Source organism: Rosa chinensis, chromosome 7 (genome assembly GCF_002994745.2).
Source record: "Rosa chinensis cultivar Old Blush chromosome 7, RchiOBHm-V2, whole genome shotgun sequence".
Lineage (NCBI taxonomy): Eukaryota > Viridiplantae > Streptophyta > Magnoliopsida > Rosales > Rosaceae > Rosa > Rosa chinensis.
The window spans coordinates 1,752,470-1,765,113 of NC_037094.1; the positions used below are offsets into that span (position 1 = coordinate 1,752,470).

At 40.3% G+C, this 12,644-nt stretch overlaps 2 protein-coding genes across 4 annotated transcripts; both read right to left on the minus strand.

Moving 5' to 3' along the window:
- Window positions 1–512: 512 nt before the first annotated feature.
- LOC112176620 lies at window positions 513–8,416 on the minus strand. Of its 2 annotated transcripts, XR_005803204.1 has the most exons (5): window positions 7,989–8,416; window positions 6,003–6,374; window positions 1,607–5,914; window positions 1,300–1,475; window positions 513–982 (listed from the first exon to the last, which is right to left on the minus strand). XR_005803204.1 is itself a non-coding variant. In XM_024314644.2 (4 exons), the coding sequence occupies exons 1-3, from the start codon at window positions 8,097–8,099 to the stop codon at window positions 1,646–1,648; spliced, it is 4,752 nt and encodes a 1,583-aa protein (XP_024170412.1). In that variant the 5' UTR covers window positions 8,100–8,416; the 3' UTR covers window positions 513–982; window positions 1,607–1,645. The 2 variants fall into 2 exon arrangements, 1 of the variants encoding a protein (XP_024170412.1); XM_024314644.2 differs by lacking the exon at window positions 1,300–1,475.
- Window positions 8,417–10,072: 1,656 nt separating this feature from the next.
- On the minus strand, window positions 10,073–12,188 carry LOC112179406 (39S ribosomal protein L47, mitochondrial). 2 transcript variants are annotated; one of them, XM_024317806.2, is made up of 4 exons: window positions 12,071–12,188; window positions 11,635–11,800; window positions 10,562–10,719; window positions 10,073–10,399 (listed from the first exon to the last, which is right to left on the minus strand). In XM_024317806.2, exons 2-4 carry the CDS (start codon window positions 11,792–11,794, stop codon window positions 10,292–10,294), a joined length of 426 nt encoding a protein of 141 aa, XP_024173574.1. In that variant the 5' UTR covers window positions 11,795–11,800; window positions 12,071–12,188; the 3' UTR covers window positions 10,073–10,291. The 2 variants fall into 2 exon arrangements, with proteins under 2 accessions (XP_024173574.1, XP_024173575.1); XM_024317807.2 differs by having other exon boundaries at window positions 12,076–12,187.
- Between the last annotated feature and the right edge of the window lie 456 nt (window positions 12,189–12,644).

Sequence of the window (12,644 nt, forward strand, 5' to 3'; positions counted from 1 at the left end):
CCATCTAATGCATGCGTCATGATCGAACATTTTTAGTTCTCTAACCACCACATTAGTTCTTCATTGTACGGACTCGTTCAATAATCAATATAGTACACTAACCAGTGAGAACCGATAACCATGTCACTTCTGGAACCATATCTCAAGAACATAACCCAAATCCCGAGTGCAATAATCATACTTCAAGGGCAGATACTCCGTAGTCCACACTCATTTTCTTTGACAAACACGTCACTCCTAATACAACTTTGGTTGTGCACAATGATCTGGTTTTACCGCCATTCAGTCAATCAACAAATACAATGTTCAAAGATGAAGACCCAAACAAATAAGCGGCAAAACATGCCTCAAGGGCAACACAATAGATAGACAAGCATGCTTCAGACCCCCTGGAGAACAGAAGCTTATGCCATCAAAAGCTACAACTTTGGTTGTTGATTAATATATAAAGAGCATAGAATACAATAACGAACCACAACAACTAAACCATGCCACATAAATAAAAGCTCAGATGCCAACATTTGGTGACCACTGCTTTATATGTGATGGATAACAGAAAAACAAGGGAACATTGAGAATAAATTAAACAAGCCACATAAACAAGCTTCCTTTGTAAGCTCATCCACAACTGTATATGTTGGAAATGGTGAGGGATTTTCAGTCCAATGGTAATAATGAATATCTAATGCACTTGATACCAGTAAGGACACCAAAAGATTGTGTATGGGGCAACACAGTATGATTTCAACTGTTAGAACTAAGTATATCTACAAAGGTGAAGAAAACCTGCAGCCCCCCAGAGCAAATTTAAGGAAACAGCTTGTAGAGCTCGTTTCATTCTTTTAAGATACAACTGATACAACAAAGAGGAGGGGGTCGGAGACTATGAACAACATCAAATAACTCACTTACCACCCAGCCTCCAGCAGCACACAAGCTTAGGTAATGACCTGGGGTCTTGGCAAATGGCATCCTCAAAGCACTGGAAAATAAAGAGAGATAGATAAATAACTTGCAGTGGTGAATTGATGGAAGTTTATAAAGCAATGACTTTTATATGTTTTTGGAAGACCAGATGACTAAATCTAATCTCAAACTCCCTTTCACACAATCTGTTCAATAGGCTTATTATGCAAAAGTTGTATAAATGCAATTTTCCCAAATTTCCAATTACAACTGGCAAACCATCTTCTTTACCAATGTTATTGGACCAAGTCACCCTATACTACAGAGAACATTTAAATGGCAGTTGTAATTGACAAGTGGTGGAGCTCAACAAGAAACAGAGAATTGCAATACCTTGATTCCTCTATTAGACTAAATCACCCTATAATTCAAAGGCAAGAGGTCATGTCCGATCTTTATTGATGTCATTAGACTAAATCACCCTATATTGCACAGAACAGTTAAATCGCATGTTGCAGTTGAGAAGTACTGGAGCTCAACAAGAGAACAGATTGCAAGGGAACAGACACCTATGAAAATCTAACACATTTTATTAGCTAGAGGCAGTGTCAGAAGCTTGGTCCTTCAAATCAGGATACCAGACCTTGCACACCGGAGAGAAAGATACAGATACATTATCAAAGGCTTATGATCTACTTACAAGGTTTCATGAGTCACCAAATTTCGCCATTTCACATGCCTATTTCCAAGGTTGTTTGTAGCCATCCCATCCTCCCTCAGGTTCCTTCCTCTTAAAGGTGCCGCCTGACATCTGGAACATTCTTGCTTGCTCCTCAGCTAATGCCTGTGAACTGGCAACAGAGAATTGCCATGGTGCAAGAGGTGAAGTCACGTCTCTCCCCTCTAAGTCTGGGCCACCAGGCCCTGCATTGAGGTCTAGCCCCTGCCTTCCCCATTTCCTACTGTTCTCAGCACTACTGTTATTGCTACCATCTGGAACATTAACTACATATGGCCTTGGGTAGTTGGAAGGAATCATACTACCAGGTCCTAACAACTGGGAACGGACAGCAGGAATGCAAAGCCTTCCAGCAGATGAATCCAGATATGTTGTTGAACCACCTGCAAACGTGGCTGAAGGCAGAGGAAAACTGCTTCCAAAAGGAAAAACTGGATATTGAAATGAAGTAGAAGGATAAGGCACTGCTGGAGAAGATGACACCACTGAACCCCTGTAGACATCAGGAGTAAAGGGGTTGCTAGGAGGACCCGTCCTTTGAGGTCCACCAGTTGCAACAATTGGGAATGGCTGCTCTCCACGATCTGGCATAATCGAAGGAATTGTGACAGCTGAGTAGGTATTGGCTGGAGAAAACCAAGATGAGAAGTTTCCCACTTCTGTATTGCTCATCCTAAAACCAGAATTAGGAGGTTGAGATGGCATACTGCTCCTGGTATGCTGACTAAACACTGCCGGTTCAGCACTTACATCGTCAAAGGCTGGTCCATTATTCAAATCAAAATCCCTACGATGACTGACTTCTCCATTTGGAGGTCCACCTGATGCTTTTGTTGACAGAATTGGGTTATTCATTCGGCGAATATTGCTCAATGAGTAACTACCAATTTCAGAAGCCTCGTCAACTTGATTCAAATCAAGATCCAGACCTCCTGAGCTGCGAACAGGTGCCATACTCATAGATTGATCACGCGCAAAATCATTTTTACTTGTTGGGGCAAAAAGAGAAAATATCTCTTGAGAAGCCATATCCTCGAGAACTCTCTCGTCAGGTACATTCAAGTCAATATCCAAAGCAGGGCGTCCTTGCTTGCCAGCTATAGGGTCAGGAATTGCAATATTTGTTGCACCTAATGGCAACTCTGATACTTTTCTAGGCTCAGCTGGCCGGAAGGCACTTGTCGCTGCTGTTCCTTTCCAACCATCCTCCTGTTTACCCTTCAACAAGTCATCTGGTGGAACACAGGGCCCTTTCGCTGCAGAAGGCACTGTAACTGAAGCAGGAAGGCCACTAGACAAAGAAGAAACAGAAAATGGTAAAGGGCTAATCAACCGTAGAGCAGTTGAACATCCAGGTGCTGTCAAGTTATTTGGCTCCCCAAATTTCCCATCATCTGCATTAAAGCCTTCATTCAAATCAAACTCCACTTTTGCATCCATGTCTGATACTCCCACAGCGGACATAGGAGTATCTGCAGTTGTAGATGTGCATTCCCCGGCTTCTTCGACTTCCACTTTTGCATCCATGCCAGTAACTTTAGACTTCTTGGACCTCACATGTTCTACTTCTTGCATTGGAAGATCAGGTTTCACCTTCAAAACAACTGGTTCGCTAAGTTGATCATTAGCCACTTTACTTTCCAAAATTTCCTCCATGTGCTCACTGTTGTGGTCAGTAACAGCAGAACTAGAGCCCCTTGCAGCTCGATTCTCAGGAATTAAAGAATTATCACTTTCTTTTTTAGGCAAGATAGGATCATTACTTTCTGGTCTGTGTCTTTCTGTCTGATTAGAGCAACTCCTATCCTCCATTTCATCTGTATTATCAGCCTTTGGTGCAGAGACTTTTTCTGAAGAAAGCATCACACCTTCACTTGTTCCTTTTACTGACTCAGAATGCATCTGTATGGCAGACAGTTTACCATCAACTTCCAACGCTGGGTGCAAAGATGATTCTTCAGTGCCTTCTTTCCCATCTACTGCCCTTGAAATTGCATCATTAGCCTTAGTTTCATTTGACAAATGACCAGTTAGACCTTGTTTAATATCTAGAGTTTCATCGACTCCACCCACCACCTTTTTCTCTTCAGGTGGTTTGGTTCCTTCACTATCCATAGTTTCCTCAACTGCAATAGCAGGGCAGGGAGTCACAGCAGGAGCTAAAGTAACTTCAATTGGTTTTTCTTTGTTCTCTGGGAAGGGGCCTTTACCACCCCCATCCTTAGTCCCAAAAGTAGCAGAGACAATACCATGCTTCTGATATTCATCATCAGCACCGACATTAGACTGGCTTTCATCTCGAGCAAGGTCCTCAAGAAGAGGTGATTTGACTCTGGAATCATTGCCTTTGCAAAGATGCTCAGATACTGGGGTGCTCCTCTGTGGAGAATCAGTTGGAGATTCTGATTTAGACATCTCATCAGCGGCCACACTAGCAAGCAGATTCATACCAAGATCATCTCCAACAGAAGCATTACCTTCAGAATACTTCACACAGCTTTCAACCAAGGCATGCATAGAGCTGAAAGAAGCCTCCTGAGCGTTACCTGGTTTCTGTTCATTCCCTGATGATGAGGAAGCAGCTTTTGGGACTTCTGCAGTTTTCTTAGGGTCGCGCTCTTCATTAGTAACAGCAGCAGGTGACCCATCCCCCTCATCAGATCCGGTCAATATGTCTTTAAAATCGTTGCTTTGCCAGGACTCTGTGTTAACATCTGAGGTACCAGTGGCTCGATAAACATCAACCTTTTCCTTTAAGGTACAATCAAGTTGATCATGCTTTTCAGAATGCATAGGAGAAGAAGCTCTGCTGTTCATATTCGAAAGATCTTCAAAAGAACCTCCGCTTCCACTTTGTGCTGGACTGCGACCTCGATTCGGAATCTTGACAATTAATTTGTTATCATCAACTACCTTCTCACTTATTCCAGCCTGTAATGATTTTTCTGAAGCTGGATTCTTGTGCAATGATGAACTTCTGCTCGATACGGTTTCTTTTTGAGCTCCAGAGGGAGTAGAACCTGGGAAGCCATTTATTGATTTCCTAGGCCGTGAAGAACCACCTGATGTCTTATTCATAGAACCTGCAGTCGAGCTCCTTGCATCCTCTTTACCAGAAACGCCTCCATTTCTAGCATGATCATTTGAACATGACTGGCTATTGTTGTGAGACTGACTAGAACTGCTGCTTTTCTCATCCCTTGTAGTTGTCATAGGAAGATCAACTGTGACACCAACAGGAACAATCCGGGATTGTCCATCTTTTAAGTTAGAACCTGCTGAAACAGGTGACGGCACCGATTTCAAAGAAACTGGAGATGCAGAAGCAGATTTGGTAATATTATCTCCTTGGACAAGCTTAACTGAAGATTTGTTTGATACAGAAAGCTGTGTAACTGAGCTCTTGACAGCAACATCAGTGGATACACCTGAATGCCTGTTTCCACCATGAGAAACTTCAGGTAACCTTGGTCTAGCAGACCAGGGGCCAGCCTGATTTAAACCAGACTTTGCCTCATTGATCTTCATTTCAGCTTCAACACGTTTCTTCCATGTATCAACTAAACTTCTTGCTTTCTTCTGGATTTCCAAGTTCTTATGTGTCCGCAAGTGATTGACGGACTTTCCAATGTTACACATTTGTAGAGCATTAAGATTTACTGGCAGCTTATCCAGGGCACGAAGTAAAACCAAGAGAAACTCCTCAACACATTTGTCACTATCTTTGGATGCACTGCCATCACCTAACTTCCCTTTGTGGACCTCTTGGAGCCACTCATCGAATACAGGCAAACCCCTGAGCTGCACAAATCGACTAAGGCAATCAAATTTATCTGTGGCTGCTAAAACACTAGCAAGCATAGACCGGCCAGCCACATCTATTTTTTTCTCATTTCTATCAGGCCCCATGAGCTGAACCAATTTTTCAACCCCTTCAGAGTCTACAAGCCCTCCTCTTTCAGTTATTTTTGCAATTTCTGACTTTAAAGTGCTTTCCTGTTTACAGTGACCAGAATCCCCATCATCTATTCTTGTAATGCGTTCTCGTTTGACAGGCTCAGACCCCTGGTCTCCCCGCTCCCTTTTTTTCCCCTTAACTTGAGAAGAAAAGGATGAGGCACTATTCTGGACACCATCTGATCCAGCTTTTAACTGTGATGCTGAAGATGGACCGTTCATTGGTTTTGGAGATCGGCCACCTGACTGCACTGTTGCTTGCATTTCTACTCGAGTTTTATATAACAATTTATCTACTTCCTCTTGTCGCTCCTGTAAAAAAAAAAAAAAATGATATCAACTACCCTGAATGTTTAAGTATATGAGAACCAAAATGAAAATACAAAGATCTAAAACTCACATTAATATAGTCCTGATCAGTTAGCCACCATAAACACTTGTTTGTAATGTCATAAACACGCCGGCATACAAAAGATGAAATCCCAGATGGAAGCTTAACACCTTTAGGAAGGAACGCGACTTTACATGGATGAAGTAACGATGCGGCAGGAATCTCATCCTTATGGAACGAATAGAAAATTTCGTTCAGCTCAGCATCGAACAGTTCGCCTTTGCCAAGCTTTACTTCAGAAGGTCGATAAAGCCAATTCACTCCTACTCTTAACTTGTTCTCTTTGCCTGTAATTAACCAACGAATTATTCCAATGAAAGGTGGGGAATCCTGGGGAGGTTTGAACAGAGCACAATCACCAACACTGATCTTGCGTCCGTCCTACAAAAATAGAGAACTTCAGAGAATCATTATGCTGGCAACTAAATAGCTATAAGAATCAGCATGCATCACAAATAGTGTGCATAAGAAATGAAGCTTAGAAACATATAAAGATCAATTTCATTGTGCCATCAAAATGGAAACCTATGAGCAGTCATTCTCATGATTAACTACATTTCAAAATTCCAATGTTTTAGCTACAACCTAGGATGATGTAGGACTCAAAAAGGTAAGCCTGACCCCAAAGCAATGAGAACAAGTCTATTGCAAACCCTGTTATAAAATATAAATGAAAGCAAGCTATGGCACTATCAGAATATCTTTAAAGAGGAGACCACAAAGTGTCAGAAGCTCAAGAACTAGACGGTCACAGCAAGAATATTACTAACCGCTGCAATTTAAATGACAGCTGTAACAGAGGTTATTGGTTAGTTCGAAAAAAATCAGTTCTCTACCATTAGATGGAAAACTAACTTGCAGTTTTTCCCTCTCTACTCTCTGTTTTCCTTCCTCTCATATTCATTACCTCCCCCTGCTATCTTATGATGGGTAGTTGCCTTCAATATTAACTAGACCATTCTTGTTAGAAGAAACTCTCATCCATCACATGTTCATAATTAAAATCAATAAATCATAACATTAGGAGGTTATCTTAAGGAGAGACGCAGGTTGCATTCGTTTTACTAAACCTCTGAACAAGAAGATCATATTTTCTGTGTCCTCAATCATCTGCAGGCATAAAACTATCGCTCCTTTACAAGAAACAGGTTACTCTATCCAGCGTACTCTACCATGTCCAAATATGTGGATTGTCCTTAAAAGTGTCAAATGCAAAATTTAAAAAGAAAACAAGACTAGAGAAAATGGCAAGTTTAGCTGTTCTCATGTCAATGACAATCTTCTAGAAAATTGTCATAACATGAGAGAGCAAATTAGTAGAGAACTGTCATGACAAAATTTAAACTCGGATAATCATTAACTGTTCTCCGCATTAAAGCCAAGGCAATGAAATCTTGACCACTTATAATTTCCATAAATCTATTTGTTACAACAACTTATAGCTGTAGATGAGTCAATCAGAAGTCTACCTGATCAGCTGAGAGATCAAGCAGACGCAAAGAACACAATGAAAACCAATATCAGGGACAACATCATATCCACCAGAAAAAATAACAAGAGCGACACCTAAACAACTGAACAAATATTCTTGCCATATAAACAAAAAAAAAATCTCTTTAAATGCATATAAATAACTCATCTAATTCAAAGTTCTTCCAAAACGAAACAGTTCAACAAGCATCACAGCTCCCACCCAGCGTGAATACCGCCCCTGTCATACAGACTCTCTAAACTGAGTCCATTTCCTAACTTCCATATAAACATCCTAAAAATTAAACAAAGTCAAGTGCTAATCCCATTTCTATATAGCCTCAAGTCTAATAACACATCAAAACTAGTATTTCCGCAATTCACAAAACCTGCAATTAACTACTAGTTCCTAAATCGCACCAAAGGCCACAATATTCAAATTCAAACCAGTATAAAATCAGCCATGAAATAAAAATTCCACAGCCCAACAATGGAGAGGAAAGTGAGTCAAAAAAGAAGCGAAACCTTGAAAAAGGAATTAGTCGAATTCGAAGATGAGGAAGAAGAACCATCGGCCGTAGGGACTGTCAACATGTGCCGACTCCGTTTCCTCTCCTCACCTCCCCTCCCATGCATAGCCTTGCATTTTCCCCAATCCCGATCGCGCCTTCAATTCCAACCATTACCATCAATCCACGCCCTTCCAATTCCCTTATCAATCGCGAAAACCTAGATCGCCCATCAGAATTTTCTCCACCGAAAACGAAATCGAAACCCTAATTCCACACACCGGATGGCTGGCTGGGTCTTCCTTCCGCCGATCCAATTCAAGCTCAGATCCAACACCAAGGTCTCCAACTTGCGAGTCGCCCTTTCGATCTAGAGAGAGAGAGACTAGAGAGAGAGAGAGCCAGACGGCAAAAAGGAAAGGTGTACTTGGTACTTGGTAAGCGCGAGCGAACGAGCGAGCGAGCAATCTAGCTAGCTGCAGAGGACGGGCAGCTCGGGCAGATCGGGCAGCTTAGAATAAACTAGCCTCACCCGCGGGTGAGCTGACCAAAAACCAATTTAAGAATATGTGACTGGACTGGGTTCACTTTCAGGAAACTCTAGCTGGAAGAGTTGGTAAAGTTGACCGATCCGCACCTATTTGACTTTGATTCAAGGCCACTGCCTTCACCATTGATTTTGATTTCATTATGAAAAGAGAGGGGCGTATAGGTAATTTTGGGGGCTTAGGGTTGGGGGGGGGGCCTATGATGGGACAGGTTAAGGTTGTCCTGAGTTGTTCCAACAGAGATTAATAAAAGTAAGGGGAAGGGGAAGAGTGATGTAAATGGTTGGGTTGGGTTGTGTTCCTTTCTGGCAGGAAGGGAAAGAAAAGAAATTGATTTTCTGAGCTGCTTGTTGCGTAAGTTAGCATCACCCACTGCCACTGCTCTGAGCCCATGGTAATCATGTGTTCTTGTTCCTTTCACCCTTTTTGGGTTTCATTATAACTGCTTTGGACCATAATATTAGGAAAAAAATATTTATTTTTGTTTTACTTAATTATTTTCCTGCTTAATAAATATTTCATATGTTTAAAATGACAAGGTCATGAATGTTAATAACTATTTATTTTTCTTAGGGTATGTTTGGATGAATAATTTTTTAGTTTCTATAGACATTTTTTTTTTATCGAGATCACACAGTAGCAAAAGTGACAAGAATTACAAATGTTATTGTTTGGATTGGTTTGTCTTAAAGGAAATAAACTCTGTAGTTTTCAAATAATACAAGCTAATCAGTTTATCGCAATGATCCAAATTTGAGCTCCTTCAACCGGAATTGATAGGAGAATACTGATAAAATAATCTGGGGTTCACATCCAAAACCAATTGGCAATGGATGAAGTGGTCAAAACTCTTATAAACTCATAGGCAAGGTCCTATTTTCCCATGTGGGATGTGTATATTCTCAACAAATACGACGTTTTGGTGATCGATCCTCCACCAGTGGACGGCCTAAATCTTTCCAATGGCCACGGAGGAGCTGCTGCTATTACAGATGATCGTATGTTCGCCCAGCTGTACTACTCAATGTCGCCTCCTAGGAACACTACGTGGCCGGACAAGACAATATATTCAAAGGAGGAGTTGGAGTTCAAATCTGAATTGGAGCTCAAGTTTCCTTTGATTAATGGACAATCTGCACAGCATACCAATGCCAATACTTTGAAGACTATTAGTTGCTCTCCCTATGTCTTGGCATATAGTTGCGAGTATTACTTATATCTCGTCCTCGCTGGTCCTGTCTTTATTTTTATAGTGCTCTCTGTTTTTGTGTTTCTTTATTGACTCAGTACTTTTGATGACCAGCCGGATGATCATCCAACAATCCACGACTCCATACCACTAAACCAAATAAGCAATCCCTCCTCCAGGGTCAGTTAACAATATGGAATTTGGTTACATATGAGCGCTTAATGTTGGATATGATTTTGAATATATCGTTTGCCTTTTCAATCTAGTTTCTGAAGTTGTGGATGGTTATGTATCAGTTTTAAAATGTTTATTAGTTGGATCTCATCATAAGATCTCATAGCCAGCAGATTTAAAAAGAAGAAATAAGAAATTGTATTAATTATTTTGCTCACAAAGAAACAAAGCCACCATAAGAGTTCATCAAAACAGAAAGATAAAGCCATCATAGATTTTATCAAATATTACAAGTTGCTCCTTTTAATTTGGATCACCACAAGATTCTAGTCCTACATGAAAGGAGAGAAAGAAGCTAGGCAGCATTGCCAGTATCACCAACTATCCAATACACGGGGGTAGAGGCTCTCACAACGCATTTATCATCCTCTTCATCTCAGCAGACCTCCTTGAATCAGGTTCTTCAATTGCTCTCTCAGTGAGTACATGCTTGATACGACACATTGACTTCCTCACCTGAATTTCATGATGACAATAACAAGAAATCAACTCTGATAATAGAATTTGCAGGAAGAACAAACAAAGGAAACTACTGTCCATGCAAAGGAGATGTTGAAGAACTTCCAAGTATTAATTTGTTGATACAAATCAGAAAATGTTTAAAAGAGCGGGTCATACTTTGGGAAGGCGCTCAGGATTAGGAAAACGAAGATTCTGTGCATGAAGCATCTGACGTTGAGTCATCAGCATGTTTTTCTCTTTAAGCAGAACAAACCATAGCTTATTGAGATCATCCCAAGACTTCAGGCGCAGTTCCTGAGCCTTCCAACTTCGACCTAATAGCAATGAAGCATCAAACATTGAAATAGCTGAAATATCTATCACTAAAGCAATACATAATGCATCAACCAGTGTTGTGGAAATACATTGAATGGCATGACATCGGAGAGTCAATATTAGCAGTTGAAATTATGCAAAATGTTTTGGATAGTTGCAAATAGAATTTCTTCATGTGCTAGGAAGACTAAACTTTCAAAGCAAGTTATTAAGTTTAATTAAGAATGAGATCATCCAACTAATATAGAGTTTAATCCCTAGTATCGCTGCAACCAAATTCCTTCTTTGGGATCACCTGACTTTTGGTAATACCATATAGCATTGATAAAATAATCACTGAACAATATATGGTAATTGATCATTTCCTATGCAACTTCGATTCCCTTGGAAGTTGGAAATAATAGAAAAATTGATCTTTCTCTGCATTTCAGCTCTAATTGGTATAGAGATTCTAATTAAATAACACTGACCAGAAAACATAATAAACGAAAACAGTGACAAAAGAATCCTTGACATCAACAACGATCAGCTGTTCTTGAACTAATAACCCACATGATATACCTTTACCTTCTATAGCTCTAATTCTAGATTATACAGATACCATGTAAATTGTGCAGGTCAGCAAAATGCATACTACCAACCTTACAATGTCTGGATCATTCTTACAGTATTGAGATTCTTTATAGTCACAAAAAGAATGTAACTGAAAACGCAGTTATTTTCTGATGAACAATTCAACCATAATCCGAGTCATCTTAAGGTCTGCATTCATATAGGGTTTAGGGAACCTAATTTACCTCTGCCTAGCACTTTGAATTTCTTTAATTGATTCTCGCTAAGTATATACACTCCAATACCCCCAATTCATAAATGCACTGAAGAACAGAAAACAAGGAAAACGAAGAGCATTGTACCATATACAACTGGCTTTTCTTCATCCGCCTTCCTATCTGCTTCAAAGAACTCCTCGAGCGGGTTGTGGGCCGTCGTCCTAGCCATAGAAGCAGCACCAGAAGATTCTGATTTGGCTGCAGCAAACAGTGTTCGCCTGAAATACCTTACCACCATCATCATTGTAATCTGAGCACAAAACAATGCAGCAAGGTTAGAACAACAAAACGAAACCAAGCAAAACACTTCATAATTAGATTTCAGAACTCGGCCTATGCTTGTTAAAACCAAAAAGACGAAGACCCATTTGGGTGTTTTTCACTTGGGCATTTTCACAAACACATGGAGTGCAGGTTGTAAAAGTGAGCAGAGAAACAGAGGTGGTAAAAGGTGCATAGCTACTGTGAAAGAACATGGGTAATTGGGAAAAGAAAGAAATGAGGGAAACCCAGAAACCACCTTACGTCTGGAGCTGAACGGGCGGCGATTCGGCGGCGATTGCTGTGGAAAACGAAGGCTAAAAGGGACACTGTACGGCTCAATTTCTAGGACTTCAGTGCTTTCTCGTCACTGTGGGTATAGCTGACTAGTATAGAAGTAAAGGCCCAAATGTATATACAATCAGAAGAGAAGGCCCAATGATTAAACAAGTGAAGGCCCAACGAGCATAAGATACCTATGGAGTATGGACCGAAATAGGTTAACCAGACTTCTCTATTTACATTTTTCAAAAAATTGTTGTTCTCAGTTCTCACCGACACTAATTTTAACATCTTGGTTAGAAAAATAGTCAGTTTAACAAAAATATATTACATTTCTAATCCGAACTAACAGTTTTACATAAGCTCTTCGGAGCTCTCCTCGGTTAGCTGTGACTGGCTATCCACTTGTAAATCATATCAACATAGAATTAATAGCAAGTCATCACAAAAGATAAAAGCATTTAAGGTAAATATGTCAACATCACTAAAATAAATGTAAGATTAAAGTCATCCTCCATGGATTACGTTCAATAAATTGGAGGTAATAGAAG

Coding starts and splice junctions, on each gene's coding strand:
- LOC112176620 (XM_024314644.2), bottom strand. CDS start 8,099: ATGCATGGGAGGGGAGGTGAGGAGAGGAAACGGAGTCGGCACATGTTG. Junction 6,375..7,988: donor CGACTAATTCCTTTTTCAAG/GTTTCGCTTCTT, acceptor CTATTTTTGTAG/GACGGACGCAAGATCAGTGT. Junction 5,915..6,002: donor CTGATCAGGACTATATTAAT/GTGAGTTTTAGA, acceptor TTTTTTTTACAG/GAGCGACAAGAGGAAGTAGA.
- LOC112179406 (XM_024317806.2), bottom strand. CDS start 11,794: ATGATGATGGTGGTAAGGTATTTCAGGCGAACACTGTTTGCTGCAGCC. Junction 10,720..11,634: donor AGAAAAGCCAGTTGTATATG/GTACAATGCTCT, acceptor CATTGCTATTAG/GTCGAAGTTGGAAGGCTCAG. Junction 10,400..10,561: donor ATCCTGAGCGCCTTCCCAAA/GTATGACCCGCT, acceptor CATGAAATTCAG/GTGAGGAAGTCAATGTGTCG.